The 27,391-nt window shown below is 48.2% G+C and overlaps 10 protein-coding genes across 10 annotated transcripts; 5 read left to right on the forward strand and 5 right to left on the reverse strand.

Annotated features, from left to right (window-relative positions):
* Positions 1-33: 33 nt before the first annotated feature.
* Positions 34-1,702, forward strand: EDB91DRAFT_135287 (uncharacterized protein). Its single transcript, XM_041326164.1, has 2 exons — positions 34-234; positions 292-1,702. Exons 1-2 carry the CDS (start codon positions 115-117, stop codon positions 1,618-1,620), a joined length of 1,449 nt encoding a protein of 482 aa, XP_041179671.1. The 5' UTR covers positions 34-114; the 3' UTR covers positions 1,621-1,702.
* EDB91DRAFT_1268838 (ras guanine nucleotide exchange factor domain-containing protein) lies at positions 1,702-5,944 on the reverse strand. Its single transcript, XM_041324537.1, has 8 exons — positions 5,534-5,944; positions 4,895-5,468; positions 2,739-4,702; positions 2,593-2,685; positions 2,419-2,542; positions 2,249-2,371; positions 2,076-2,196; positions 1,702-2,024 (listed from the first exon to the last, which is right to left on the reverse strand). Exons 1-8 carry the CDS (start codon positions 5,927-5,929, stop codon positions 1,916-1,918), a joined length of 3,504 nt encoding a protein of 1,167 aa, XP_041179672.1. The 5' UTR covers positions 5,930-5,944; the 3' UTR covers positions 1,702-1,915.
* Positions 5,945-6,670: 726 nt separating this feature from the next.
* Positions 6,671-7,814, forward strand: EDB91DRAFT_1119893 (uncharacterized protein). Its single transcript, XM_041318163.1, has 2 exons — positions 6,671-7,123; positions 7,177-7,814. The coding sequence occupies exons 1-2, from the start codon at positions 7,006-7,008 to the stop codon at positions 7,353-7,355; spliced, it is 297 nt and encodes a 98-aa protein (XP_041179673.1). The 5' UTR covers positions 6,671-7,005; the 3' UTR covers positions 7,356-7,814.
* A 125-nt stretch (positions 7,815-7,939) lies between these two features.
* Positions 7,940-9,608, forward strand: EDB91DRAFT_1119897 (uncharacterized protein). Its single transcript, XM_041318164.1, has 4 exons — positions 7,940-8,024; positions 8,082-8,335; positions 8,395-9,297; positions 9,359-9,608. The coding sequence occupies exons 1-4, from the start codon at positions 7,999-8,001 to the stop codon at positions 9,505-9,507; spliced, it is 1,332 nt and encodes a 443-aa protein (XP_041179674.1). The 5' UTR covers positions 7,940-7,998; the 3' UTR covers positions 9,508-9,608.
* A 1,336-nt stretch (positions 9,609-10,944) lies between these two features.
* Positions 10,945-12,706, forward strand: EDB91DRAFT_135371 (uncharacterized protein). Its single transcript, XM_041326177.1, has 4 exons — positions 10,945-11,059; positions 11,119-11,369; positions 11,429-12,325; positions 12,379-12,706. Exons 1-4 carry the CDS (start codon positions 11,034-11,036, stop codon positions 12,525-12,527), a joined length of 1,323 nt encoding a protein of 440 aa, XP_041179675.1. The 5' UTR covers positions 10,945-11,033; the 3' UTR covers positions 12,528-12,706.
* On the reverse strand, positions 12,656-15,303 carry EDB91DRAFT_135345 (NCA2-domain-containing protein). Its single transcript, XM_041326176.1, has 5 exons — positions 14,769-15,303; positions 13,822-14,693; positions 13,567-13,770; positions 13,323-13,516; positions 12,656-13,269 (listed from the first exon to the last, which is right to left on the reverse strand). Exons 1-5 carry the CDS (start codon positions 15,151-15,153, stop codon positions 12,954-12,956), a joined length of 1,971 nt encoding a protein of 656 aa, XP_041179676.1. The 5' UTR covers positions 15,154-15,303; the 3' UTR covers positions 12,656-12,953.
* Positions 15,304-16,386: 1,083 nt separating this feature from the next.
* On the reverse strand, positions 16,387-18,545 carry EDB91DRAFT_1220174 (GH3 auxin-responsive promoter; the record flags this gene model as incomplete). Its single annotated transcript, XM_041320885.1, has 7 exons — positions 16,387-16,752; positions 16,817-16,986; positions 17,037-17,182; positions 17,234-17,416; positions 17,470-17,619; positions 17,672-17,913; positions 17,960-18,545. 7 exons carry the CDS (start codon positions 18,543-18,545, stop codon positions 16,493-16,495), a joined length of 1,737 nt encoding a protein of 578 aa, XP_041179677.1. The 3' UTR covers positions 16,387-16,492.
* A 5,251-nt stretch (positions 18,546-23,796) lies between these two features.
* Positions 23,797-24,875, reverse strand: EDB91DRAFT_135664 (uncharacterized protein). The gene is made up of 5 exons (XM_041326178.1): positions 24,525-24,875; positions 24,348-24,475; positions 24,168-24,295; positions 23,869-24,119; positions 23,797-23,814 (listed from the first exon to the last, which is right to left on the reverse strand). The coding sequence occupies exons 1-4, from the start codon at positions 24,572-24,574 to the stop codon at positions 23,880-23,882; spliced, it is 546 nt and encodes a 181-aa protein (XP_041179678.1). The 5' UTR covers positions 24,575-24,875; the 3' UTR covers positions 23,797-23,814; positions 23,869-23,879.
* On the forward strand, positions 24,644-25,568 carry EDB91DRAFT_1119949 (exosome complex exonuclease RRP40). The gene is made up of 4 exons (XM_041318165.1): positions 24,644-24,866; positions 24,926-25,078; positions 25,133-25,284; positions 25,338-25,568. Exons 1-4 carry the CDS (start codon positions 24,681-24,683, stop codon positions 25,546-25,548), a joined length of 702 nt encoding a protein of 233 aa, XP_041179679.1. The 5' UTR covers positions 24,644-24,680; the 3' UTR covers positions 25,549-25,568.
* On the reverse strand, positions 25,569-26,445 carry EDB91DRAFT_1119952 (histone acetyltransferase subunit NuA4-domain-containing protein). The gene is made up of 3 exons (XM_041318166.1): positions 26,268-26,445; positions 26,012-26,197; positions 25,569-25,953 (listed from the first exon to the last, which is right to left on the reverse strand). The coding sequence occupies exons 1-3, from the start codon at positions 26,376-26,378 to the stop codon at positions 25,678-25,680; spliced, it is 573 nt and encodes a 190-aa protein (XP_041179680.1). The 5' UTR covers positions 26,379-26,445; the 3' UTR covers positions 25,569-25,677.
* Between the last annotated feature and the right edge of the window lie 946 nt (positions 26,446-27,391).

Here is a 27,391-nt window from a genome sequence, read left to right on the forward strand (position 1 = left end):
AATAATTTACTTTTATGGAAGTCTAGCCCTTAGCACTGCCACTACTACTTGCCAGGTAGTGAGGCTAAGTACTTCTCTTCGAATTTTACCCCACAGAAAGTATTGACCGCTGCTATGACTGTCGAAACCGTTGGTCTTATCCTTCCCAGTGATGTCCTAATTATTATAATGGAAAATCTCGGTATACAAGACCTGATCAATTTCTCCTGCACGTGCAAATTTGTGAACCTCTTGGTAAATTTGAGTTGTCTCTCATCATATTAATTGATCTCTGACGGCGCCTACTATCAGGTTCACGAGTTTGGATGGTCAATCTACCTCAAACACCATGTTCGTCCGTCCTTCACTCTGCGGCTGGCACGCAAACGCTGGTCTCCTTTTGAACAAGTGCGATATAATGTCACGTCTGACCGCTGCTGGACTCGGGCCAAGTTTAATGCGCGACCGTTATCGCATCCCTGGCGCAGTAAACTTCAGCCACAAATTGCCATTTCTACTTCCATGATGTTGGTTGCTGCTGGTCACACCATTTACGTATATCCTATAACCGACTCTTCCTCACTCACCCATGATGGTGCTCCTGGAGTTTTATACGAAGGCTCATATTCATTCACAGACCGGGGCGAAATCACAAGCATCACCTTCATTCCCGACGGCCATTTGGAAAGGACAGTAGCTGTCGGTTTCGCAGATGGACATATACAACCTGTGTTTCTTCCTCCTTTCCAGCAGGAGCAATACAACAATAAGCCATTCTCATTGACCATCGAACCCAGTCCCTCTCTCGGATTGCGCATCACGGATCTAGTAGAGAGCCTTTCCTGCTCAGACAACATGCTCTTATCTCTATCAGCTTTCGGAATAGCAGGCATCTGTAACTTATCTTCAGATTCGCCGCTTGTCTCCGCCTTTATGAACCTGGACTGCAGATCTTGGTCGAGTTTTATCTGCATGAAATCCTCTACGCCGTTTACGGCATTTGGCACGACTTCACCGAATCCTCTCGTCGTTCACGCCGTAACCCCTTCCTCACTATCCCCCACACCATTCGCCGTCCTCCATCCCACACGGGAACGTTCCACTGCAGTTTATGATATAACGGACGCGCCACCGTCTGCACCATGGGGTTCTTCAAAACAGGTCATCGTATCCGGGTGGTATGATGGTGTTGTTCAGGTGCACGATATGCGCAGTAATCGGCGTGATTCAGGGGTGTCAGGCAGCCCTGCCCCCTTGCGTCCCATGCTCACGCTCCGTGATCCTTGGTCTGATGAGCCCATCTATTCCGTATCATGCGGAGGCGGCTCTTCAAGTTTTGTTGCAGCAGGTACTGCCCGTCACAGCGTTGTTGCGTTCTGGGACGTTCGACGCCCTACACAGGGGTGGAGTGTACACGCTCCAGGCAACGATTCATCTCCAGTCTACTCGCTGATACTCGAGAGCTCTCGTCTCTTTGGCGTTACGCAAAGTCGACCATTTGTGTTCGACTTTGGGCTCGGCGTGACTAACGAGACATACCCTTCCCTGCCTCCTTCCACACGCTCCCAGTACGACTCGCTAAAGCTGAAGAACAACGGAGTTGGATACTGCGTCACCCAATACAACCATAGTCGCACTTAGACAAGACTTTCCGAGTTATGTATTATTATCTTGTACATTCAGGATGTATTTTTTGGTCTACACAATACCGCCGCATATTATACCGCTGAATGAAGGTCGAATTAGCTAGAAATTTCCATGCATGCGTGGGAGTACAAAACAGACAGCAAAAATATGACTCGATATGCTGTGGATGGGCATGGATTGGTGGAAATGCAAGAGTGAGATAAGAAAAGATTATAGAATAAACAACGAGGACTACATCAAGGACGGAAGACAGAACGAGTCCGAACCAACATGGAATGAAAAGCAAACATCAGGCAGGTGTGGGCGATTGCGCCTGCGAACGCGTTGCCCAGTTAAACAATTGCCGCATATCGCTAGGTGGCGGAGTATCGGCTGGCTGTTTTGGCTCGACAAGCAGGCTATAATGGCCAACTCAGCGGACGTACAGAAAAGCCAGAAAAATCACAAACCTTCGTCTGTAGAGATCCTGAAGGTCACCGTGGTGCTTGGAATTCTCAAATGCCATTTGCAGGTATTCCTGCACCTCCGGTATTTTCTTAAGATTATATGGCACCTGAAAACGTTGCATGTCTGAGAGCAAATTTTGAGCCGAGAAACACGCAAGGGAGGATGGAATACAGACCTTGAACAATCCGAGCTAGCTTGTGATACTTGTTGAAATTAAGGAGCTTCTTCCCTGCAGGGGAGTCGCGGTATGATGGGTTTCCCTCACGACAGAAAGTCACGTCGGTCAAGTAAAGACCTTCTCACCGGTCAACGTAATACAGATTTCAGATAAACGTACTGCCGTACCTAAGAACGGAACTGCTGGTGGTGCTATATTGCGAAGCCTGCTTCGGTATTGATGGTAGTTCCGCCCATGATCCGCCAGTCGACGCAATGACTCCAACTGCATCTTACTTTTATGTGAAACACCCTGAAAATTGCTATGGACGACACGGCAGCATGAATATCAAGGATACTTACTAGCCAAGTCTGATGAAGCCGAGATATCGTAGAGGAGTCAAGAGCCGCTAGAATGGACCGAGGAGTGCTGAAGTTGTGCAATGAAGTACATCGCTGAAAGGGCAACATTTAGTGGGGAGAGTAAGGGAAGTCTCATATTTACTCACATCGGCAACCTTGATGAAAAATTTCACGAGTAACGTCCGCTTCTTGATATCATGTTCGTTCAAGATGTTCTCCGCCACCCACCCCGTGATAACCGTGCTTAGGGAAGAAACAGCCCTGACGTTGACAGGGGGTTTTGCACCCTCCTGTCCCGTCTCAAGAACTTCCTCGGGCTGGATGGCACAGTACAAGTCGCATTCCATGATCGTCAGCTGTCTCGCCAACTCTAGAGCATCAAAATCAGTGATGGCAACAGAATCAAAATTCTTTCCACGAAGCGTGGCCAGCAATGCCTTCGTCATTGTCGGTCGTGGAATCTCGGACGGTAAATATGACGGAGGATTGATTGACATGCCAGGATCGCGGACACGTTCACTCTTGGGGCTCACAAGACTGATGTTGGAGTCTTGCCGCATGGAAATTAAATCGAGAATCCGCTGGGAGGGCGCAGGGAAGTAATGTAGGAGCGCTTCTTTCGTGAACGATGAAAGGTGCGAGAGAGCGACGTCGTCAACGCCAGGTCGCCAGTACATCTCCAACCACGTCTTCACAAAATTGGATACGCGCAAGCGGATTGGAATGCCCTTGTGCTGCTGCCAAGCCAACATTTCGTCTTCCGAAAGATTGGCTGGAGGCATGATATTGTAGCGGTTGATGAGTGCCTCCACAAGTGCAAGTGGAGTGGAGAAAAGGCGGAAGGTGAGAAAGAAGACCGCCGAGAACGCAGGATCTACGATACTGTCATGAGGCGTCATCCTCTCAAACAGCGCCTCTATTGTCGCTGCCACCAGGTGACCGTCATTGTTGTAGATGACGTCGTCTGTGGAGTGATCATGACCAAGAGGATCACGCTTCACTTGTAGTGTGGGAAGCTCGTCGTTTATCAACCGCTCCTCAAACGTGTCGATAGTCTGGCGATCCTGTTGTTCGTCCGCGTGTCCGCAGGCATCAAAAACCGGCGCAGGCGATGATGCAGGATGTTCCATTGGCTTCGTCAAGTCGAGATCGCTCATAGATAATAGACCACCTTCCGGGGTCGTCGGTTGAGTATCATGCGAACCATCCGATGAATCAGAAGTTGCCGTGATATTGGACGTGTCTGAAGACCTGTCTCGGGCGCTGGCATCATTAAGGGTGGAAGAAGGAGGTGTCAGAGGCTGTATGGTGAGATCGTCTTCGTCGATGCTATTGTGATACAGGCTTTGAGGGGCGGAGAAGCCGAGGAGTGGCGTCTGACCAGTTCTACGAGAAAATTTGCTCGGAGTGAACGGCGCAGGGTCTGAATCGGACGTTGTAGGTATTTGGACGATAAACTGCCTCTCTCCTGAAGCCCTATTCAAGCAAATTTTGACAGCGGAAACACAATCTGCACCCGCTTTACACGCTGCCGTAGCGGATCGTATCAATGATGCCTTTTCGGATTCCTCTGCCAGGTTGGGAGGAAGGGGCACTGTGAGTAACCGCACGGATTCGGCAAGAGAGCTGGTCACAGTGTAGAGCTTCTCTTTCGCGGATTTCAAGTTCCCAATCTTGTGAGGTGGGATCTCGGGATGTCGCATGACAGCTTCGACGATAGTAAGCAACTTGCACACCATCTCCACCACTTCTCGCACGAGATCATACATCTGTCCCGTGCTGGAAGCGTGTGACGATCGTGAATGAGAGTGTGCATGGCCAATAAAGGCGGCAATAGTAGATAGATACTGATCATGGGTAGACTTTAGAGCCTCCATCACCTCCGAAGATGTGGAGGGTCCTGATGGGAAGGGAGGTATTGCCGGTGGTTTCGACGACTCGACAGACGAAAACGACGAGAAAGATGAAATGCTGCTGATGGATGGCATGTCGGGTTTATGCCTGCTAGCAATACGCTCATAGACGAGATACTGATCCTTCTTCGACCGGGATAGTACCGTTCTGTGAGGCAGGAGTGGAGCAGCAGAAGAGTCTGAATCGCGATATGCAGCTAATCTCCGTTGTAACCTCAGATCTCCCAAACTTTTGGTCCGCGGGGTCGTCTTTTGTAGGGCGCCGTCATGCGAGTGTGATTGTCGAGGAGTTGCTAGACGAGATGACAGACGGGATGGAGTAGCCGGCAAACGAGATGGAGTAGCAGGAGGATCGGGTGATGCTGGGACTCCGTCTTCAGGTTCTGCACGGCTCACTTGTCCCGGTGAACCAGGGGCACCAGCGATGGCTTCGTCCGAAGGAACAAGAGGACGCCTTTCCGGCAAGTCGATGCCACATTGCACAGCGACAGCAAGAAAACGCCGCACTTGTGAGAAGACCTGACCACCTAACTTCAGCATCCCTTCAATCTCGGCTTCCTGTGAATCTTCATCCTGTGTCTCATCCGATGCCTTTTTGGCTTGTGATACTAGGGATGCGAGGACGGACAGAATCTGTTTCCGCTCCTGAGCGAGGGCGGGGAAGCGCTTTAATAACGGCGCTTCCCTGGGTAAACACTCTGTCGAAGACAGTATGAACCGCACACAGGATATGATACAGGCAGTGGAAGGCTGAAAATGAGCGACGCGGTTGGAACGAACTGCACTCTGGAGGAGGGATAGACTGTGCAAAAGATTGACCATGAGAGGAGGACAGTACGATGTTATATCGGATCCAAGAGCTTCGGTGACCAACGGTCTGTGGTCCTTTCGCGAACCACGCGAAGGGGCACTGGCCCAAGAAGCCGCTGATACGGCGGACATAGTATGCCCGTGGCGAGGTCCCTGATGCTACCGAGACGATATTGTCAATACTTCACAGGAGCCTGTTTGCTTTTATGGCGACATACAGGTGATTGAGAAAGGTCTTCCTCGGTCAGTGAGATAACTCTTTCATCAGCACTGACGTAATTGCTGGGGAACCATCCTCGTTGACCGTTGATCTCACCATCCCACCATCCACTCGAATCCCGATTCAGGACGTGAATGACTTGCCCAGCTCGAAATGAAAGACATGTTGCATTCTGGTGCTGAGGGTGAAAGTCGTGTAACGCAAGAACGAACTCCGGAGTAGGGGGGACGCGGACAGTCTCATCTGACGGGCTTGCCAAGGGATAGTGGAGAGGGCGCGACGACTTTTCGGATTCAGGGAGGTGGAGTGAGGATGAGGAAGCAGAGGAAGATGATGGACCGGGGGAGTCAACAGAGATGGAGGATGAAGTTGACGCGGTGGACCCACTCCTCATCCGGGAGATGACAGTCATATTTAAGCTCATCAGCTTGGGATCGGATGAAGCTTCGTGAACATTTGGTCTTTTTAAAGTGCTTGTATCGCGAACGACGTCTGTATTAATATGAAGATGAGCTGCGGGCATCTTTTGCGGGCCGACACTCGGGATGGCCGAGCGGAAACCAGTAAAATTTAGGACGACACCGCGCGTTTCCCGACCACCGAGGCACCTGCGGATGGTGTACGACTGAGAATTATGGACTGTAAGGGCACTGGCATGCCATCTGCAAACGACCAAGAAGAATGGACACTCACAGAAATGTCAGCTCGCTCGCAAGACAGTCCCAGTGCTTTCTGCAAAGCGAATGAGATCGCTCACAGCGCCAAGTTTGCGCTAGAAGGATCCTTAAAAGGGAGATAGTCTCGGGGTGGTAGCAAACCTGAACAGAACGAATTTGAATGAACAAACCAATAGAGCCGCCACAAATATGAACGTCGGGAAGGAGGAAAAGCAAGACAGCCTGCGCCAGAAATACAGGAAACTCAAACGAAAAAACAAAGGAAGAAAAGAGTAGAGTTACAAGTTAGAGTCGTAATCTTTTCGTAGACGCGTTAAAGCACTGGCGGGAACCCGTTCAAGCTAGTAGGCTATACCGTCGGTGTATAATTTCAAAGAGACTGAAACGGAACAAGTGCACTAACATGAACAAACAACGCGTTCTTTTCGTAAATATAGCTTCGAGCAAAAAAACCACGACTATACGCGCGACAAGAACCTTAATGATTCAATTATCTTACTTGGAGGTACTTCCAGTGATTCATTGACTTCCACGAATTGCACGAAGTTATCCACGTCAAATACCTGTGGCAATTTGTTGCCTCATATGGTACGCCGCGGAAAAACGTGATGAGCGCTAGGAGGCGCTGAGCATTCCGAAAACCCTCCATGATGATGCGAATCTTACCATCAACTCAACTTGCTACATTCGGACTTAGAGTCAAGTCCCCACTTGAAGAATCACCGCAACTTAGTCGTGGTGACAGATCAGTGATAAGTCCCCTGATCATGATCGTCTCAGCCTCGTTCTTGACATGTTATTTCTCTGGCATCTGCATGCCTGGAGTCTACTGGCCACACAGTCAGTTGCCATGGCTCGACAGATTGCCTACATTGCAGAATGCACTCATCATGTGAGGTTACCCTACCACGGTGAGCTATTTCTATGCATTTGATCTTTCTCGAGAATCATGCTGCCGGCTCAGGCTTCAGATCTGCTTCTCCGTGTCCGTCAAATTCTGTGTTCTCTTCGAATCCACCATCACCACCTTCCCTATTCTTCGTCAAAAAAACTTTTGCGGCTGTTATACTCTTTGCCAACTTGTCCCAAAGACTCAGACCAATTTTACGACACGCAATTCTCCAGCTGCAGGTCCAAACTTAACGCAGCATGAATATTTGCTATTCAACGTAGGTGAGAATAATACGTCCACGACAACCAGCGAGTAAGACGCTCACAGTGACTGTCGTCATGATCTAATTTCGGCCATCATTTCAAATGCTCTGCCTCACCAACGCCACCGTTCGTTGGTTTCAGTGTCCGCGTTTGTAACAACGTTCTGTGATCATTGTATAGAAGTCCACGCCGCAAAGTCCATATCATGATGTGGCATGATTATATCCATGTCGATGTTTTGTCGCTCTGGTGAGTAAGATATTTATGGTGACGGCCTATGTATACGGCGTATCTAGAAAGAGTTCGCCGCCCTCAACTGACTGACAGCGTGAAAATGCCCCAGTTGAGGTGAGCCACACCTCGTTCCTTGTTCAGGTAAAAGAGTACTTGTCGTGGATCTTATGTAGCTCTGGGCTGTTCCAAAATACATTGGGAAATAAATATAACATCTAAAGCATCATTAGAGTACCTCGCAAACAACTCAAAAACGTCGCATTGAGAACATACCCCTAGGTGTTGGCTGACTAAGCAACTAAAGAAGCGGCGCGTAGGCGCGCGTCGTGTTGTTCGTCCTCGTATCTCCACGACTCCACTGCCGACGGACTGGACGATTCACCATAGTTCTGATTAGATGTGGTTAAAAATCCACCAGACATGGTGTGTTTATATATATCTCGTCGAATTCGTGCGCTCAACAACAAATTTTACAAACAGTAGCTGCATCGTTCATGATGTCTTCCGAGCGTTCGTGCCCCAACCTCATGAACGTATACCAATTTCCAATGTCCATATCCTATACCTGTTATTCCCCTTCGTGCCACTAATTTACATGGGATACCTTGCGAGACGGCCCGACACGTTTACCTCACGTCTTTTACTCCTCCCGTTGGTGGTCGCAGTTGCCGTCGGGACTTACTTTCGTTTCGTGTGGACAGAGCCACGTCTCAACATCTACAACTGGGGCCAGTGTAAGAGCCTTGTCTTGATATCACTTGTCCGCACCCGCAGAGTCGCTCAAACGCAACAGGTCTAATCGCAGAAATCATGGGCGCCAAAGCAATAAGTTTTGCATGCAACAAAGAGGGAATGCTCAAGGTCGATGAGGTTCGGCCGGGTGTCGCAAGAAATTCTGACGCTATCAAAGCTAATGGTGATGCGCATGCAAAACCAGTCCGGTCAGAACTAGTTGGCTCTGCGCTTGCTTGGCTATATGATGCTTTGGAAGTAATTCTCTCCTACCGGGGCCTGGGTTGGAAATTTGGTGTCGGGGTTCATGTACCTCATGATGAGAGGTCTCTCGAACGGAATTCATTCCTGTTTGCGACATTGACATCATTTCTTAAAAACTACCTGATCTTCGACCTCTTCGAGTCTTTCGTCAAGCTAGTACCTGACGTTGGAACTCCCCACGGCGGCACCATTTTCAAGGCGGAACTACCCTTCCTTTATAGATACGCGCTTTCTACAGCCATTCACATTTCAACTGGCTCTTGCATTTTGGCAGGCTTCGAACTCTCTTACGACTTCATCACGATCTTTGCGGTTTTATTCTTGGGAAGCTCTCCGTCGGCGTGGCCTCCTGTGATGGACCACCCTTGGCAGGCTGACTCCCTTCATAGTTTTTGGGCCAAGCGTTGGCACCAAATTTTTCGACAAACCTTCTTTGTCTTTGGAGGATTCCTTGGCAGGATTCTCGCAGGAAACATGGGCATGCTATTCGGAACATTTATCGGGTCTGGATTATACCACGAATTCGCTGCATATGCACTTGGGAGAGGTTTTGATATCATCGTTCCCATGTTTTTCGCGCTGCAAGCTCCTCTGCTGCTTTGTGAAAGGGTTTGGTGCAAGTACACAGGATGCCGCGTCGGTGGATTATACGGGAGGTTATGGGTCTATTTTTGCATCATCATACTCGGGCAACCTTTGTGTACGTGGTCGAGCTTTTCATATGAAAGCTGACCTTGACACGTCTTTTACTTTTTATGCAGCGGATTCTTGGTATCGGAGAGGTCTCGGTGGTGGGCTCATGATTCCTCCTTCATTAAGTCCTACTCGCCAGTTTATTATACCATCTATTCGCCATTCCCTTAATGGCACAGGCACCGATATCCTAGAACTCTTCGTTGGATCTACGTAGTTGATACTGCATTTTGCTATCGCGATGCTGTGATTATTGATAGATATTGGTTGGTCTTGCAAGTGCACTCGACGAAAGAATATCACCACATTGAGTCCTAGGTATATATCGGTTCCCGTTGCATTGCGTCTTGGAGGAAACCAATCTCTATCTGTTTAATCCGGAGTTCCGCCTTCGTTTTCGGTTTGCCCAACAGGTGCCAGATCTACACTGGACCAAATACAGTTATGTAATTAATTCGAGGGAGGAGAAGCAACGAACGATTAATATTCCGACACGCACTGGACCGGCCTCACCTACAGCGATTTTGCGGCAACACATACTGGCAAGACTTGTTCAAAGTGGCAACAATCGAAATTCTCCGAGAGAGCCATGCAATGGCTCTCACTGCTCGGTTTTGGTGCAGAGCATCCACAACTGCCAGTGACTCGAAGCGACATGAATCTCCAACTATTACACTAGTCGCGTTCTGCGTCGTCGATTAAACTCTGCCAGTCATCTGTCGCTTGGAGTTTCTCAGCACTGAACCGAACAACCACTAGGCAGAAAAGACCTTACGAAGGAACATGCTGCAGACCCTCTACTGCGTCAAACATGAATCGTTGGCTATCATCGGTAGTTGTTCTCCCTGCTGCTCTTGCCCTGTTTTTTTTTCTGACAGGAGATTGTTGTGACTCATCAGGACGTCATTTTTCCAGTGTTTCTTCAATGTCCTTGTCTTTGGATCGTATATCCTGCTCAGAAGCATAGAATGTCTGTGGCTGGTTGGAATTACGCAGCCTTAACTTTTCGTTATCATGTACCCACTTGCTGCAGTTGACGTCTTTGCGGTTTCTTGGGGCGAACAAACGCGCCTTTCGAGCGTCGCAAGTTTGGTATGCGTCCTCTTTATACGAGCTGCATGTGTCCATGCTTACAGGGTCTTTATTAGGTTTCATTTTCAAAAGGTTTGATGTTGACCGACTGCTGGTTCAACTCTTGTGCATGTCATCAGCTGGCGTTACTGATCTCCGACCCAGTCATTTTCGTTGCTTTGAACGTCGAAGCACACACAACTAACTCGGGAGGTGACCTCCATGCAAGTTGTCGGGCGCGGTATGTTATCGTTCACTTAAATGGGTTTCAAAACACCACTCACCTCGTCTTAACTTCACACGTTATTTTAATAGCTCTGACCTCGTTGGTGAGACGTGGACCAGTACGGTAAAGGTCGCTCAAAGAAATGTAGACTAGACATTGAAGGTCTAGATCAATTTCTCTTTCACGCAGCCTGAAATATCTCCTGACATTTGATTTTTCTTCTATAATCACGAGCTACTAGTTTCTACTGGTATAAAAGTCGCCGTACTTCTCTGTAACGCTGGCGTTCGTGAATCCCCTAATTTGTATCTGGTTATTTCGAGCATCTGAACCTTCCTGTTTGTGTCATCTCTGAAAGCCTTTCGCCTCTGACGGGTCTTATCAGAACTAATTCGCTTACGATCCCACTGCAGACTAACTGGACAATTCACCATAGTATTGATCAGATGTGGTTGAGAATCCACCGAACATGGTGTGTTGTTATGTATCTCATCGGATTCGTGCGCTCAACAACAGTTTCACAAAACTTAGCTGTATCGTCCATGATGTCTTCCGGGCATTAGTGCCCCAACCTCATGAGCGTATACCACTTTCCAAATTCCATATCCCATACTTACTATTCCCCTTCATGCTACTAATTTACATGGGATACCTTGCGAGACGGCCCGACACGTTTACCTTACGTCTTCTACTCCTCCCATTGGTGGTCGCAGTTACCGTCGGGACTTACTTTCGTTTCATGTGGACAGAGCCACATCTCAACTTTTATAACTGTGTACAGGGTAAGAGCCTCCCTTAATATCACTTCCCTCGTACTTGCAGAGTCGTTAAAACGCAACAGCTCTAATCGCAGAAATCATGAGTGCCAAGGCAATAGATTTCGCATGGAGGAAAGAGGGGATGCTCAAGATTGATGAGATTCGGCCAGGTGTCGCAAGAAATTCCGACGCTGTCAAAGCCAATGGTGATGCACATCCCAGTATCTCGTCAGACCCAGCTAGCCCTGCGCTTGCTTGGCTACATGACGCTCTGGAAGTAATTCTCTCTCACCGGGGCCTGGGTTGGACATTCGGCGCCGGGGTTTATGTGCCTCGCGAGGAGAGATCTCTCGAACGGAATTCATTCCTGTTCGCGACGTTTATATCATCTGTCAAAAGCTACCTGATCTTCGACCTCCTCGTGTCTTTTATCGAGATAGTACCTGACGTTGGCACTCCCCACGGCGGCACGATATTCAAGGCGGAACTACCCTTCCTCTATAGATACGCACTTTCTACATCCATCCACGTTTCAACTGGCGCTTGCGTTTTAGCAGCCTTCAAACTGTGTTACGATCTCATCACGATCTCTGCGGTTATGCTGGGAAGCTCTCCGTCTGCATGGCCTCCCGTGATAGACCGTCCTTGGCAGTCTGACTCCCTTCATGTCTTTTGGTCCAAGCGTTGGCACCAAATTCTTCGAGAAACCTTCTTTGTTTTTGGAGGATTCTTTGGCAGGATTGTCGCAGGAAACTTCGGATTGCTGTTTGGGACATTCATTGGGTCTGGATTATTCCACGAATTCGCTGCGTATGGACTTGGGAGGGGTTTTGATATCACCACTCCGCTATTTTTCGCGCTACAGGCCCCTCTGCTACTTTGTGAACGCGGCTGGTACAAGTATACAGGATACCGTGTTGGTGGATTATATGGGAGGTTATGGGTCTATTTGTGTATCATCATACTTGGGCAGCCTTTGTGTATGTGTTTGAGCTTTTCATGTGGATGCTGACTTGATGCGCCTTGTATGCAGCGGACTCTTGGTATCGGAGAGGTCTCGGTGGGGGGCTCGTGGTTCCTCCTTCATTAAGTCCTACCCACCAGTTTATCATACCATCCATTCGTCATTTCCTCAATGGCACAAGTACCGATATACTAGAATGCATAGTTGGGTCCTCATAGTCAATATTGCATTTGGTATCAAGAAGATGTATTCGCCGTACGTATTTCACTTTACACGCATGATCACCCTTTGCTACATGTTCTGTAGTACCCGTTCACTTTTCGTTCACCGTTCCAACAGCATTCTTTATTCCGTCCCCTAGATCTAGAACGAACTCTCCTCAGTCTCTCAATTCGAAGACTGAGGTGAGTATTAGTATTTACCGATACACGATGTTTTCGTTTTAACTACCTACATCGGTCTCCTTCTGTCTCTATGCCACTGCCTTCTGTCTCCAGTCTCTAGTCCGAGCCTCTTCATTCATGCCATTTTGCTACCACGAAGCTATCGTTATGGTCTTGGAAGTGCACGCGACGAATGATATTATCACATCGAGTCCCCAGTATGTACTGGGTACCTCCTGCACTGTGCCTTGGAGAAAATGTCTATCTGTCTGATCTACCGCCCGCTAAATCATACCAACCCAGCTCCTTTCCCCAACTCTTCCACATCCTATCAATAATCCTGAGTTTTTCCGTTCGACGTAATCCAGGATCTTCAAGGTCTTTGATATCTTCCAAAAATCCCTCCCGAAGTCGTGACCGTGCTGGTAGCGACGTCAAAGCGTATTCTCGCAGCTGCGCCAGAGACAAAACCAATAGTCCCGTCGTCAAAGCAGGAATGGCGTCCGAGTGTGCGTTCTCAGTATTGTGACGGTGGTGCGATGACTTGGGTTCGAACAGCAGGAGCCGCTCGATACGCCTGGAAATACAGATTGAGCGCGTTTTTCGAGACACTAGTCATTTCCAAGTTACCTCATTGCAAGCCAAACGCTGGTCTTTCCTCGCTTCCCTCCATACCTGCCAGGTCTTATGGACAGCAATCCTCCTAGGAATCCCCCAGCGATATATATTACAGCAAGTGCTGGTGCAACACCCACAAATGCAAAAGTAAGTTCTTGAGACTTCAAGAGTTTATCGATGCCAGCGAGCGCTTGATCAAGATCCACCTGGGACCATTCAAATAAGTAATAGCCTGGCAGAGGCACATTATGCTTACTTTGGCCTTCTGGACCTGAATAAACATGGACCTCAAGAGCGTCCCCGATATTGCAGATTTCACCGGATTCTTAATGTCCTCTTCATAGATCTTGAGCACGGCGGTGAGATCACCCTGACGTATTTGTTGCGACAGTGCTTCAAGCTCCGTGGAATCATAGCTAAGTTTCTCCCTAACCAGAGCAAGGGTCATTCGCTCGAGCGACTTTCGCAACAATCAGACAACGATCCGTAACCAAGTGGTGGGATCACTCACATCGAGGTCGGCAGCAACTGCTTCTCGCCTAACAATGACACCATCTTCTCCACCAGCACGGATTGTCACAAGGACATCCTTTATAGGGTCAAATAACCAACCCTTGAAAAAATTTTGCACGGTGTTTAGGACATCTAGGGTAAGGTCGGCCAAAGTTGCTCTGGAAGCATAGATATACTTGGCACAATAGAGTGTCAGTGGGGGGAGCAGGAATAAGCGAGGCCATAAGAGGGCAAGTCGGGATGGTCGTCGCAGATCGTGTGCCTCCAGATACGCATTATGCATGATTCTATGGTTTTGAAATGCACCAAGGAGTTGTTCGATTAAAGGAAGAGCAACTTTCTGTGATGCATCACCTGACGTGACGACAGCGAAATTGGACAAAAACACCGTAAGGGCTTGATTGTCGATTGACGAGCCAGTAATCGAAACGTTATAGTCGGCCTCCAGAGCACTCGCAAGCAAAGGTCGCAACTCCAACAGCTTCCCAAGAACTTCCGCCCTTTCGTCCCTCACTTTCTCCAATTCTTTTCTTCTGAGCTGACATTCTTCTCGAGCAAGACGGAGAGGAAAGAGAAGGAGAGTAATTGCTCTGTTTATACTGTACATCACCCCATCATGTATCTTCTGAGCAACGGCGACGAGGGAGTGTGGGCGTGTGCTCTGTCCTGCAGGAACAGGGGCAAACGACGGCAGAGCAGAGGATTGGTCTCGCAGATAGGGAAAGAGTGCAACAGTGAACGCATTGAACCGGAGAGGCGCAACATCCCAATAAAATCTTGCAATAGACGATGGGCGGAACGTCGACAAGCGAACAGACATCTTCCTTGTCTGAATCAACTGCAAGACTCTGCAAAGACGGCTTGGCAGTGCTAAATTTCGAGCCCAAAGAAGTGATATGGATGAGGAACGCCATAAAGCACAGTGCATAATGAAATTAGACGTACACTGTAAGAGATACAATGCCACAGACCAGCTGGATTGTTCGATATCAGCCCACCACTCTGCGTCCAACTGAGCCGCACTTGATTCTTGCAGGTAAAGGTCCACGGCGAGCGCATACATGTTGAAACTTGTTTTCCTGACGACGGCGTTGTAGAAGGCGAGTCCTTCGCTATCATAATGCAGCCCTGGTTTGTCCTCCCGAGGAGTAAAAGTACGGAGAAAGTTTATGGACTCCTGCATCATGGCTTCAGAAGGTGAGGCTTGAAGAATTGCATGTGTTGACTTCAGTGCATCGTCATCGCTCGTAACCTTAGTCTGAATAGATGATTGCAGCCTGGTCAACGGAATCAAATGCTCGGTGTAGTGAACGGCAAAGTTCGACGTCATGGATAACTTGGCAAGTGACGCTTCCAGACGACGGTGGTAGCGGTTTCAATAGACAAGTAAGTTTAAGTAGAAGAGTGCAAGCAAGCGTCGAACCTACGGCTCAATGGGGAACTAGGCCTAAGCTGTACGTTGGAACGAAACAAACTAATAATATTTTGAAGAGTTGATGATGTTATATTTAGCCAATGATCTAATAATACATCATCGCGCTTTCGAATTCGTGAATTGACGCGACGACTATCTTCCTTCGATTGGTCTGGCTAGGGGAGACTCCTGTAGTAGCTGTCCGTACTTGGCATTGGCACTCCGGCCGTATGTCCATAGTACTAGTACTCCATGAATGTCCCAGGCTTCACCACGTATAGTCTTTGCATACCTAGTAACCTACGGCGAGCTCGAGTAATACGTGCGTCCAGTTTGGCTATGCTTTATGCAGGTGCTCCAGTTCTTTGAGTTGACGTGCACGTGCTATGTCTTCGGGAGATGACATGTCCTCGGACATCTAGTGTATCATATTGAGTTGAATTTTCAAACCATTGAGAAGTATAGTTTTGCATCTGCTAGCAGTTCATCCCTGATAGCGCCATCTTGTTCGATTTGGTGAATGATATTGGAAGTGGGGGGATGAGACTCTGCGAGGTATGAAAAGAAACGTCGGTGAGCTTTTATCGGACGGCGAACATCGACTACAGCAGTTGTTTTTGTTTGGCAAAAGCCTCGAATCTAAACAACCGGGTGACCTCGACTCTCGAGTGATTACTAATGAAAAGGCATTGATATAGGACAGAGGAATGCTACTGTCTGATGAATACTCCAATGTCTGTTGTGAAGGAGATCAGAGGGGATATGTCTATGCGTATATAAGATGATAAAGTACAAGTGATTGGCGGTTCGCGGCGGCTCGCCAAGTTGTCAACCGGCGAGTATTTTCGTACTAACAACTAGATCTTTCGATATCATGGTGCAACATCGGACACCAGGAGACTCGTATGGTCTTGACTCGAGCCTCGAAAACAGGATCTGCGAGTTGCCTAGGTATTGCAAGATAACTGGAGAGTCTGTAAGTTGAGTTGGGATCCGCATGCACGACAATTTAGTTTGCCTCGTCACGCATCATAAGCCCGATGCAGACCATCCAAGCAAGTCGTGAGTACATAACTCCTGCGCACCAAGCCAGTCCAGGGGCTCAAGAAATACATTACTTATCTCAGTCATTGCAAGAAAACTGAGATGAAATTTGTGATGGAATGATGGTGATTTGAAGCAATACACACATACGAACCAATCAAGAATACTTACATCATTCATTGCTAAAGTTTCGAGGTTTACTCCAATAATTTTAGATCTCTAGTTCTACTCTGTTTATCATCCACTCCTGAGCTATGGGGTCGGACATCACCACAGGCACTTTCAATTGCAATGTGGCAATCGCAGCCGCTTCACCCCTCCATTTTCTGTATTCCGTGAATGTCCCAGGCTTGACCACGCGAAGCGTGGGCATACCCATAGCCCCACGAGCATATTGGCCGCTAACATATTCGTTCACACTTGAGAGGGCATCAACCAGTTGCTGCTTTGCGAGGTGCCGGGAGGCGGTGCCTAACATAAATGTAGTAGGAGAATTAAAAGTGTCTTGGAAATTAATATGAAATGAGGGGCTTACCTGGCTCCTGAGCTAGCTCCACAAAGAATCCAATGGTATGGGGAAGTTTCCGAACGTCTTTGAAGCAAGTGAACTCCACAACCTGACCGATCGTGTCCTGGGTTACAGAATATATTGATTGCGCCAGTTGACCTTCCGTGACAAATATACCATCAAGTCTTATCTCCACCCTGAACGGTCGATGAGCTCAACCGGGGCTGAAAGACATTCTATGACTTACTTCCGCCGTTCAACGAATCTCACCACGGGAGAACCATCATCTGGAGCAAAGCCCAGTAGCTCAACTATGTCTCCAGAACGGTACCGCCACAATCCATGACACGTAGTCAGGACAAGCTCATAGTGTCTCCCTGGCTCAGCCTCCCACTACTGCAGATCAGGCCTACCGCTCAATGCGACTCGACGAAAATGACGCACCGCTGCACATAGGTTGTCAGCCACCTCCTCCGATGCCAGTTCGAGGTACTCAATGAATCCATCGTCCAATACAATTCTGAACCGGTTGAGGTCCCCAGTGTGATACTTGACGCCAATGAAGCATTCACTACTGGCAAATCGGGGTGATTGGAGTATCACATCAGGACCAAGAAGATGTTTCACCTGGTAGTTCTGATGATTATGCTACTGAAGAATACACTCAGAATCGAACTAACCTTTGGAACGGCGGAGGAGAAAGGGCCGCTTCCGACGCTGCGTGCTAACCTCAGATTTTTCCAAACAGATTTTGCCCATCCAGCGGTATTGGATGGTGGTCCAATGGCACGTAGCTCAGCAGCGCGGACAGGGTCCGCATGTAAATGCCGCTATACGTCTGATTAGGTATACAGTCACTGAGGAAATATAAACCGTGCGTACCTGTAGTTGGTCCCGCACGTGCTCGATGTTTTTGAGTTCTGGTATTGTCCCATTATCGATGGCGTCCACGAGAGTGAACCAATCACGGTCCATGTACATAAACAGGTCGAGTAAGGTTGTGCAGAACAGGAGGTCGAGAGTCTCCACGCTACGGTCGGCCAGCCCGAACAGCGCGTGCAAGAGAAAAAATGAGGGGATATATCCGACCATGGCTACTGCAATTGGAGCAGCCTCTGTTGGGACTAAACAATGAAATTGAGCGTCCATCTAATGATAAACCCGGACGACACTTGCCCTTAGACGACATTATATCTTCGTCTTGTTCTGGGTTCCATCCATTTTTCAATCTCAACAACCCACCACTCGCTGCGGAGGCGGTAATTCTTCGCACAATGTCTTGATCTCCATTGAAGACGTTTAAGACCCTACACGTTAAGCGATATGTGTGTATGCGCTGGCCCTGGGTGTCTAGGGAACGGTAGGTCGTTCCTCTATACTTCGCGAAAAATTTGGGTGCCTTCCCCGAGGTTGCACTAGAGGCTGCAAGGAAGGCGGGGAAACCGGGTGCAAAAAGGTTAATGACCTCAGCTTCCTGGCAGGGCTCGTTAAAGAACCGAGCCACGTAAGGTTCATAAGTGTCGTATACTGTGAGCGGAACCAGCTTGCGGAACTTCTGCAAAAATCCCTCTTCATCATCGTGCAGCGTTTCGACAGCGTGTCGGAATATACTGAGTTCGTCAGCAGTTTGGCAGAACTGGGACTTCCAATTCGTGCCGATGATCTCGAAGAGAAACTTTTCACTGCGCTCTTTGAGCTGGGTCAACAGCTCAGGAGTCAGTGATTTGAGAGGTGGAGAATAGAGAAAAGATGCCATGTCTGTGTTACGAGATCACTTGATGCTACTGATGCGAACGCTGGCTTTTATATGCGGTCGACCGTCTGCCGCATCAACTTGATTTGAATGTTTGGAGAAATGCCGTGGCGTAATGTTACGTTTAACTGTGTCATACACGAGTACGAATGCGACTTCGTTATGTAAGTAGTACTTACAAAAGGTCTGCCAGAATATCTCAGAGATGCGACTCACTGTTCCAACGGTGCTCGCGGTCGAAATTGGTCCCAGACGTCGTGAGTAGCATATCGACGTGCATTTGCCTACCATTCGCATCAATCCTCCGCAATAAGCAATAAAAATACACCGCACCATGATACCAATTCCTTCATTGCAGGCGATAATGACAACCGTTGTGAGCACATTACAAGTCGGACACGAAGAGCATATGCGAAAAGGTACGTAGCGAAAAGGTTGCGGCTATGAAATCTTGGTTTTCATAATGCTCCAAAAAAAATCTTACGAGTTGTAGGTGCCCTGTTGCTGTTCCGAAGTACTTGGGGAGTAACGAGTGCCTTGTTACCGTTCCGGAATACTTCGGTTCCCAAACTTACGAAGAACAAGGTATGTGCAAAGACCAAATTACATACCAGGCCAGGACTCCAGTCACCAACCTTCAACACGTAAGGCACAAAATCTAGGAATGCAGACCCAAGGATTATATAAGATTTAACTCTCTGAGCAGGTTACTATGTGTGCCCGCAACGCGCTCGCTGCAAATGTTCACTGACAACTTCCACAAACCTCCAGTAGCCCGATGTGCTCATACTTCGTTATTCCTTTGCCCTGTACTAGTGACTGCAATATCTCCTGTTCCGTGATTGACAAACTTGCTAGCTCATTGACGTGTGCATCAGCAGTGGGGCGGACGGACGGCGGACGTATTGTTGACGCAGTGGCATATGCACAGCTACGGTAGTGTTTGTGTCAATAGTGTTCGAATGTTTGAAGGAAATGCTTACCTTGAGAATCGACGACGGTGAGAGGGAGCATTGCGCAGACACCGCCTCGCTGGGACTGCACCAACGCTGAGCTGGGAGTACCACAATAATCCTCAAAAGAAGGGAAAAGCTCAGCCTGACCACTTGGTTGTTGCTGCGATTCGGTCACGATGCACTCGCAGTACCTCACATGTAGTGAATACGACGCGGGGCACACCTCCACAACCTTCTATGGCACATACGTGCACATGGCGACTCAGAGCCAGTAGTTGCATTCTGTCATTCTCGCTCCACAGACCGCCATCACCAGCGCGAATCAGCACATTGAGTGCCCTGTCATATGCATTAGTAGCAGGTGCTCACATCATAGACTACCAACCCACAACACTTCCCCTACCGCCACTCACAATCGCGCACAACCCAGAATGCCACGTCCGAGTCTCATCATATAGTTCTCTGGCTGGAGCACTCAATTTTGATGGGGTCTAGACTTCGCAAAAAGATACGAGAAAAAATCATTATTGCCACAGTAGCAAGTTAGTAGTAAACAAATTATCAAGATTAATGGCACAAAAACATTGAAGGAGGCAACATTGCACATAACAAGGATAACATAGATGGGGACACTGATCTGAGGTGCGTGCGACGTAGGAAGAGTAAGAGATGCACAGTTAGACTAGGCAATGTCCCGAAGATCCCCGAGCAGTAGGAAAGCAGGCCTTCAAGCGCATGAGAAGGATGAGCGCGACAAACATTACAGAGGAGTGCAACTTGATGTAACAATTTGTTCGGGTGAGGTTTCCTACGCGAGGAGGTCCTGGGGGTCAGGCGTGACTAAGTAACGTCACCTTGCACGTACCTTGTTCTGCGAAAGTTTATGAACCGAAGTATTCCGGAACGGTAACAGGTCAACGTTTCAACCATGACTCGCAGAGGCGCCAATTGGTTTTTCCACGTTATATAATATATTTCGGTACACGACTGGCCAAGACTAGGAATACATTTGCACATTCTGAAAAACAAACACATTACATTTAGGATTCCCAGCGTCTCAGAGCATTCGACTTTGCTACTTGGTGCAATATTCTTTGGCTCAGGAGCTTCCGTGATCCCGAGTTCATGGTGCTGTAATCTGAGACGGGCAGTTTGAGACCGTGTTGGTAGCTGTCTGGAGATTCCGCTAACACGACGACGGTGTCGGCGTTCATTGAGCCGCTCTTGTGTAAGTTTTTGTCGCGCAGTTGTCATAGATGCTGACGGTGAACAGTACGAGGACGGGGGATCCGTTTTGGATATCATATTCAATCCCCGATAGCTTCCAGTAATCCTCAAGACAGAATAGTTCCCTCCCGTCGCGTCGAAGTACTTATTAATGGAGACCAAGCGAGAACGAGAGGACGACAACAGCGCCATGAGTTCCTCAGTCAAAGCATAGACTTAGGTGACCAGAAACTGGCGATACAATCGAGAGTCAGCTTTGCAAGTACCGTTCAGCGAATACACAAACGTCAGATAAACGCTCGCAACTGGACAAGAGTGGGAGTGTGAAGAACACGCGCAAAATCACTGGCAGTCCATGAAAACCACAAGGCCAGCAATGACTTCGGGCAAGCCGTCCATGACACAAAGGCGAGTTCGATCATTCGAAATATACGACCCGAGGCGTAGTTTAACGTCGTGAGCGACAGGTCAACAAAGAGTGAACGTCCCGTTATTCACTTACTAATCAACCCCACTCCCAACCTGAGATCTCCAATCACGATTCAAAAGAGACGCTCCGAGTCTGGGCCACATTTCGCGAGTTTGTATGGTGATTCGCCGACCGACCCTGTAAAACCCCAACTCTTGTGAGTCAGGGAAGTACTAAGCAATGACTTTCCCGAACCAGCTGAAGAATCTGGGCGTCATAGCCAGTTACAGTCTCATAGAGATGATGTGAAAAAGCTATGAAAGGAAGTTAGTTTGTTCATGACAGCGGATTCGAGCTGGCATTGACCTTGCTTCGCAAGGTGATATTTTGTTCCACGCCAAATTTGCCAATAGACCTTGCGTGGCAATCTGCTGGCATTGCAGATATCATTTGTTCGAAAGGGTGGATCTGGCTCTTCCTGCGTCGCCATGAAGAACAATATTCAGCACATAAAAGCAAGCCGTCTTCCTACTGTTCCCTTCGGTTTTATTTGATTCCATATCACATTCTCACAAACAATGCGTCTCTCTTTTGTCCTCGCCGTTGTTGCTGCTTTGACAGCATCGATATCTGCAGCATCAACACCTGCCAGTGACCCTGACAGTGAATATTGTCCTTTCTTTTGCTTCTATGATAGTGACTGCAAAGGCTGCCCTGAACCGGTTTGCGTAAGTATGAGTAGTTTGCGTCCTGGATTTAACCACATGACTCGCCGGCGTGGTAGGGCTACTGTTTTATATGCAACGACCTATAGTGTGACAGTGAGTCGTGTTTCTGCTTTCACATCGGTGCAGTATGGTTGATGGCACGACACTTGGGTTACTAGTAGCGAGCTATAGGGGAGGACTCTGAATCGGATCGGCTAGCTTTGATGTCCTTGAGAGAGCAGACTCATTTTGTATCTCTGAGACAGACTGAAAATGAGGCAGATGTTAAGAACGTGACATGATAACTTCGAAGCTAATGATTGGTTAATATGATCATCGGGGGAGGGTGAATATCATGAATGGGTGTTAAGGACGTCGAAATGAATGATGACATTGTGGGCGACTCTGCAGACGATAGCTAGGAAGGACGTTCCACTTTCAACGTTGATGAGCGTCCCGGACAATAGTCGATGTTCGAATTCCTACGCTCACCATGGAGAAAGACAGATGTGTTGAAGAGAATAAACCCACCTGCATGGCAAGCAAAGTTTCTGTCGGCACTTCCTGAGTTATTCGATCACCAACTCCGGACCTGATACTGATTCCTGAATACGAGACTTTGCTGACGTGTAAGTAGGCTTAATGTCTGCCATCGGCTTAATTAAAACCTTTGGAGGAACACGGTACGTTACGTTTGACCCTTGTTAACAGGGAAACTCAGTTGTGTCATGCACTACTTAAGTAGTACGAATGCAACCCTGTTACTTAGGAGGTTTGCCGGAATATCTGATGCTCTGCTCGGAGTCGAAATCGGTTCCGGAGTCGTGAACAGCATATCGACGAGTGCATACTTATCGATCAGGCTGCACTTGCCTTTACGCCATTAGCATCAATCTAGGCTGCACAATAAGAATACATCGTACCATGATACGAATTCTTTCATTGCGGGCGACAATGACAACCACTCACATTACAAGTCGGACGCGAAGAGCATATACGAAATGGTTGCCAAAGGGTCGCGAAAGAGTACTAGTGCAAATCTTGTTTTTCATAATGCTTCAAAGATATTGTTGATTGCAACTCACTACCTTGGGATTAGCCATTGTGACGACAATTTAACCACCCCGGCACTTGCAAAGAAGTTGAAAACAATTGAATCGTCAATTTCTCGAATAAGTATGGCTCCAGGGTACTTCCAATTGCAAAGAAGTCACAAACCATTAAATCCTCAATAGAGCTTGTGCGAGAGATTTTTCGATTACGGCCACAAGGACGACGAATCAGTCGATTTCTTGACATCCATTCCGGGCAGTAGTGGATTTACATTTATACTGTCAATCTCAGTCTACACGCGAAAGCCCGACTAGGAGAGACGTGTCAATGCTCGCCGCCGGACAGTAAACGCTGCATACAATTTCAGGACAGGATAAATGCCAGAACTGGATTTGGCCATCTTTCAAATTCGGGACAAAGTCACACAGATCGTTACTGCATGGCTGTTGAGTCGTAGTGTGCAGAGTGCTCGCCGGTCGCGCACCTTAACGATGAGTCTGCCCCCATCTGTTTCCAAAGTCGCTCCCATCTCCCAAAGTAAAAGTCGCCACCAAAGTTACAAGACCTGCCAGTGGAACCCGCGGGAATCACAGGTTTGTGGCATGTGGACGTATCAAATGGGCATCCGATTGCTGCAACGTTATCACTCGAGCCAGTAGTATGCAGGCCCGGATCTGCTTTTGCATCAGTACTCGCATAGCTTCTCAGTTACACCAGACATATTTAAGAAGAACCGAACTCCTAGCTTGTCAACGTGAGAGACTTGGCTTGCAGCCAAAGGGGTTAGCTAAAGAGTACGAAAAGCTGCGACCTTGGCGTGTCACAAACACGGGTAGCCATTGCCAAGCAAACGAGCGGCAGTTGCAAGACTAGTAGTATAACCAAGTGTGGGCTCCGTGCTTTGCATAGCAACAATAACGCTAAATAATCGATGAGACCGCTTGCGTCAGACATAGCACGGAAAGGGCTTACACTATTCAACCCATCAACCGTCCTCCCAAGACACCTGTCCAGAAGCCCACCTATCGCCCCACATCAATCGTTTGTGGTAGACTTTCCTCAGCTCTCTAAATTCCCTGACGAACTCATCTACGTCTGAGGCATCGTTACCAGTGGAGGGCGAAGGAGAGGATTGCACGAATGATGAGGCGAGAGCCTCTGAGGCATCATCTTGGGCAGTAGTCGCATGACGAAGACGAAGTAAAAGAAACTGAGGGTTGAACCGCTGAAGTAACATCAGAAGTTAGCTCATATGTCACACTCGGCGACGTACTTGATAGACCTCTCGTTGTTCGCGTTCGAGATCCTTCCAGCGGGACTCCGAAGACTTGGCTTCGTCAAAGGCTTCTTGGGTTTCTGTCCGCAACTGATACAGTCTGTCCTGTAGTGATAGGTTTTCTCCTAAGGCGAGATGTCTGGCGTGTTGCGTACCAACGAATGATTAAGAACTTACGAGCGATAGCTTCATTCGCCATGCCTAGCTCTGCCTGGGCTTGATATAATTCCTTGACCTGAGGCAAGGAATGGAATATGCTCTGAAAGTAAGCTGGGTCATTCAGGAGGTCTTCAAGATCTTCGCGTCTGTTTAAGATGAGTGAACGACATATCCAAGCTCGTGTATGATACATACGTAAGGTGGGCTAGCTCGGGAAATTCATTCATCAAAGGTGTCGCAGCCATAAATGACGCACGCTACAGGATCAAGTGGACATCTAAAGCTGAGCTGAAGACTTGAGAGTTCGGGAGGCAGTGTATTGTTGAGCATTTTTTTCCTTTTCCAGCTTCCATGTCCGTCGTCTTGCCTGGTGAGCACGTCCCAGCCCAGCACGTCAACCTCAAGCTTGGTCCTGGGCTTCTTCAATTATCGAGCGAGCAGCAAGCGAAGTCAGCTCCTGTTATCTCTACTCGCTCAGGCATCCTCAACCACTCAGCTAATAAGAGCAAGTGGTGGGTGGAAGGCAATTCAAGACGAGTACGCTCCGTTCCATACTACATCGCGTGGGAGCTAGCTGTCTAAAATACCTCTTCCAGTATGTCCCAGCTCCCCAGGAAAGTGTGATCGGCGTGGTCACTGGACGGAGTGGTGGTGAAGGCTGGCGGGTCGATATTGGATCTGCGCACCCTGCTTCACTGGATGGCTTGGCATTCGAAGGGGCAACCAAGAGAAACAAGCCGAGTCTCAAGGTACTTCAACGTTCCTTTGAGTGTCAATATATAGCTTCTTGATACACTAAGCAGGTCGGTTCGCTCCTTTATGCCCGCGTTTCCTTGGCCCACAAAGATATGGAGCCTGAACTCGAGTGCTTCGACGCCCAAAGTCACAAGGCTGAAGGGTTTGGTGAACTAAAGGATGGCTTTGTGCTACAGTGCAGTTTGCAGATGAGCCGACTGTATGCTAGATTCTTGCCGCTGTTTCTCTGTTGTTCATCTCTTTATTACCCAGATTACTTGATCCTAAACATTTTCTCCTGCCACTGCTTGGATCGCGTTTCCCTCTGGAAACGGCAGTGGGAATGAATGGAAAAGTATGGGTCAGCACGAAAGAGACGAAACATACGATTGCGATTGTGCGGTGTATTGAGGCGGTCGATCCAGATGGCGGCGGAATGGACGAAACTAATGTAAAGAAGTTTCTTAGTAAATTAGATCTATAGATTCTGTATATTTTCTCAGCGTGTTTCAAACTCTTAAGAGGTCCCTGTTGCACAGGTAACGACAGTAAAAGTATATTGTACAACTAACAAGACGACGACGATACAGAGACATACCGCGGTTTCCTCAACTCAATCGTCGTCCGCTATCCTCGCGCGTTTCGTTGGCCGCCTTCCTGCACCAACACTCTGCGAGTCTTCGTCGCTGACGGTACCTGCGCTTCGTCGCATGGCGCGTTTGCGTCGCTGATATTCTCTGTCACGGTTCTTTTTCTGCTGTGCAGCACTTAACTCTTGCGTGCGTGGAGCCGGAGGCACGACAACAGTGGTCAGTCCTGGTGTTGTTTGAAGCCTCATATCATCAGGCACAGGTGTTGAATCTTCGCCTTCTCCGAGAAGATCCAGGGACTGGGGAGGAAAAGTTCCAATGTGATATTTATCACTCTTCTGAGTTACTCAGACATACCTTTTGCCATGTCCCACTACTTGTTGAGAACCACCTGTCTCCATCCCCGACATCATGCTTTCTACGGGCAGCAGCACCCTGGGTGGGTTTAAGATACCCGTCGAATCCATGAATGATATTACCCGTAGTGGCGGTTTCGGCGAGATAAGAAGTTTCGAGCGTATGTATCAAAACTTCAGTTTGTGCCTGTGGAGTGAATGAAGCAATTCATTTGACCAGTGCGCACAATACAAGATAACAAAGAGGGTCAACATACAAGTTGCCTGTCTGCGGCCCTTTTCTTCTGAATCATCTTCACAAGTTCATCTTTCACCTTCTCATACCGTGACTTCTCCTCTGCGGTTGGAGGAGGGTCTTTGCTCGCCATAGCAAGAATGCAATGGACTTAGAGATCAACTGCCATCCACGACAGCTAATTACCCTGAGACTTAGTGTGGCTCAAAGTGACGGACCCTTATTTGGCAAAGCCTTTGGAATTCAACAAGGCCAAACAAAAGCACCTGCAGCTCGAGCTAATCTCAGGGGTAGTACCTTCGACTCACTATGCAACCATGATAATAAGAGGCTCGAACTTTGCTTAATTATGTGTGAATGTAGCTTAAATTCATGGTCAACCTCAGCAACTGCACCAAGACACCTATCACTAACGATAGCAATAAAACCGACTCAAAAGTTTATTAAAGTACTTCACGTAGCACGGGAATGCAACCTCGTCGTCGATCAAATTCGCAAAGGTTATTTGGACTGTGTCATTCTCAATCGTCACCTACGGAAATCTTATGTTCAATAGCTTTCCGGCGATATGGTGCGTGTCGGTCCTCACTGGGCATAAATACGGATAATACGGAGCGTGTATTGCCCTGACTGATTTAGATACAAGTTGCGGGAAAGGCACCGAATGGTGCTGTGGCCGATTTTTGAAATCAGGGCTGGCACACGCTGGCATTGCAAATATCTTCTGTTCGAAAGGAGATCTCAGGTGGATAGGTGGTTCCTATATCGCCATGAAGAACAATATTCAGCACATAAAAGCAAGGCGTCTTCCTACTGTCCCTTCATATTTATTTGATCCAATAGAACATCCTCACAAATAATGCGTTCCTCCTTTGTCCTCGCCGTTGTCATTGCTTTGACGGCATCAATATCTGCCGGTGACGCTGACAGCGAGAAATGTCCTTTCTTTTGCGTGCATACCAAGCAATGCAAGAGCTGTCCATCATGCGTGAGTATGAGTAGTTTGCGTCCTGGATTTAACTGCATGACTCACCGGCGTGGTAGGTCCTTTTTTTATGCGACCAAGATCCCTGAGCTAGTGTTGCAGTGAGTCGTGTTTCTGGTTTTACATTGGTGCAGTATGGTTGATGGCACGATGCTGAGTTA

This window comes from Suillus paluster (genome assembly GCF_016628075.1).
Source record: "Suillus paluster strain FC165 chromosome Unknown EDB91scaffold_13, whole genome shotgun sequence".
NCBI classification, from domain to species: Eukaryota; Fungi; Basidiomycota; class Agaricomycetes; order Boletales; family Suillaceae; genus Suillus; species Suillus paluster.

What these genes read in the sequence shown, in the direction of transcription:
- EDB91DRAFT_135287 (XM_041326164.1), top strand. Translation starts at nt 115, where the DNA reads ATGACTGTCGAAACCGTTGGTCTTATCCTTCCCAGTGATGTCCTAATT. An exon ending in GCAAATTTGTGAACCTCTTG is followed by an intron (nt 235 to 291) that starts GTAAATTTGAGT and finishes GCCTACTATCAG; the next exon opens with GTTCACGAGTTTGGATGGTC.
- EDB91DRAFT_1268838 (XM_041324537.1), bottom strand. Translation starts at nt 5,929, where the DNA reads ATGAGGAGTGGGTCCACCGCGTCAACTTCATCCTCCATCTCTGTTGAC. An exon ending in AAGACCTTTCTCAATCACCT is followed by an intron (nt 5,469 to 5,533) that starts GTATGTCGCCAT and finishes CGGTAGCATCAG; the next exon opens with GGACCTCGCCACGGGCATAC. An exon ending in ACCAGCAGTTCCGTTCTTAG is followed by an intron (nt 2,372 to 2,418) that starts GTACGGCAGTAC and finishes TTGACCGGTGAG; the next exon opens with AAGGTCTTTACTTGACCGAC.
- EDB91DRAFT_1119893 (XM_041318163.1), top strand. Translation starts at nt 7,006, where the DNA reads ATGTTATTTCTCTGGCATCTGCATGCCTGGAGTCTACTGGCCACACAG. An exon ending in TGTGAGGTTACCCTACCACG is followed by an intron (nt 7,124 to 7,176) that starts GTGAGCTATTTC and finishes CTGCCGGCTCAG; the next exon opens with GCTTCAGATCTGCTTCTCCG.
- EDB91DRAFT_1119897 (XM_041318164.1), top strand. Translation starts at nt 7,999, where the DNA reads ATGTGGTTAAAAATCCACCAGACATG. An exon ending in TTAAAAATCCACCAGACATG is followed by an intron (nt 8,025 to 8,081) that starts GTGTGTTTATAT and finishes TTTTACAAACAG; the next exon opens with TAGCTGCATCGTTCATGATG. An exon ending in CATACTCGGGCAACCTTTGT is followed by an intron (nt 9,298 to 9,358) that starts GTACGTGGTCGA and finishes CTTTTTATGCAG; the next exon opens with CGGATTCTTGGTATCGGAGA.
- EDB91DRAFT_135371 (XM_041326177.1), top strand. Translation starts at nt 11,034, where the DNA reads ATGTGGTTGAGAATCCACCGAACATG. An exon ending in TTGAGAATCCACCGAACATG is followed by an intron (nt 11,060 to 11,118) that starts GTGTGTTGTTAT and finishes CACAAAACTTAG; the next exon opens with CTGTATCGTCCATGATGTCT. An exon ending in CATACTTGGGCAGCCTTTGT is followed by an intron (nt 12,326 to 12,378) that starts GTATGTGTTTGA and finishes CCTTGTATGCAG; the next exon opens with CGGACTCTTGGTATCGGAGA.
- EDB91DRAFT_135345 (XM_041326176.1), bottom strand. Translation starts at nt 15,153, where the DNA reads ATGACGTCGAACTTTGCCGTTCACTACACCGAGCATTTGATTCCGTTG. An exon ending in CAGTTGCTGCCGACCTCGAT is followed by an intron (nt 13,771 to 13,821) that starts GTGAGTGATCCC and finishes TTGTTGCGAAAG; the next exon opens with TCGCTCGAGCGAATGACCCT. An exon ending in AGCGTTTGGCTTGCAATGAG is followed by an intron (nt 13,270 to 13,322) that starts GTAACTTGGAAA and finishes CTGTATTTCCAG; the next exon opens with GCGTATCGAGCGGCTCCTGC.
- EDB91DRAFT_135664 (XM_041326178.1), bottom strand. Translation starts at nt 24,574, where the DNA reads ATGGCTGCGACACCTTTGATGAATGAATTTCCCGAGCTAGCCCACCTT. An exon ending in CCCGAGCTAGCCCACCTTAC is followed by an intron (nt 24,476 to 24,524) that starts GTATGTATCATA and finishes CATCTTAAACAG; the next exon opens with ACGCGAAGATCTTGAAGACC. An exon ending in AACAACGAGAGGTCTATCAA is followed by an intron (nt 24,120 to 24,167) that starts GTACGTCGCCGA and finishes ATGTTACTTCAG; the next exon opens with CGGTTCAACCCTCAGTTTCT.
- EDB91DRAFT_1119949 (XM_041318165.1), top strand. Translation starts at nt 24,681, where the DNA reads ATGTCCGTCGTCTTGCCTGGTGAGCACGTCCCAGCCCAGCACGTCAAC. An exon ending in TGGAAGGCAATTCAAGACGA is followed by an intron (nt 24,867 to 24,925) that starts GTACGCTCCGTT and finishes TACCTCTTCCAG; the next exon opens with TATGTCCCAGCTCCCCAGGA. An exon ending in GAAACAAGCCGAGTCTCAAG is followed by an intron (nt 25,079 to 25,132) that starts GTACTTCAACGT and finishes TACACTAAGCAG; the next exon opens with GTCGGTTCGCTCCTTTATGC.
- EDB91DRAFT_1119952 (XM_041318166.1), bottom strand. Translation starts at nt 26,378, where the DNA reads ATGGCGAGCAAAGACCCTCCTCCAACCGCAGAGGAGAAGTCACGGTAT. An exon ending in GGGCCGCAGACAGGCAACTT is followed by an intron (nt 26,198 to 26,267) that starts GTATGTTGACCC and finishes TTCACTCCACAG; the next exon opens with GCACAAACTGAAGTTTTGAT. An exon ending in GTAGTGGGACATGGCAAAAG is followed by an intron (nt 25,954 to 26,011) that starts GTATGTCTGAGT and finishes TTTCCTCCCCAG; the next exon opens with TCCCTGGATCTTCTCGGAGA.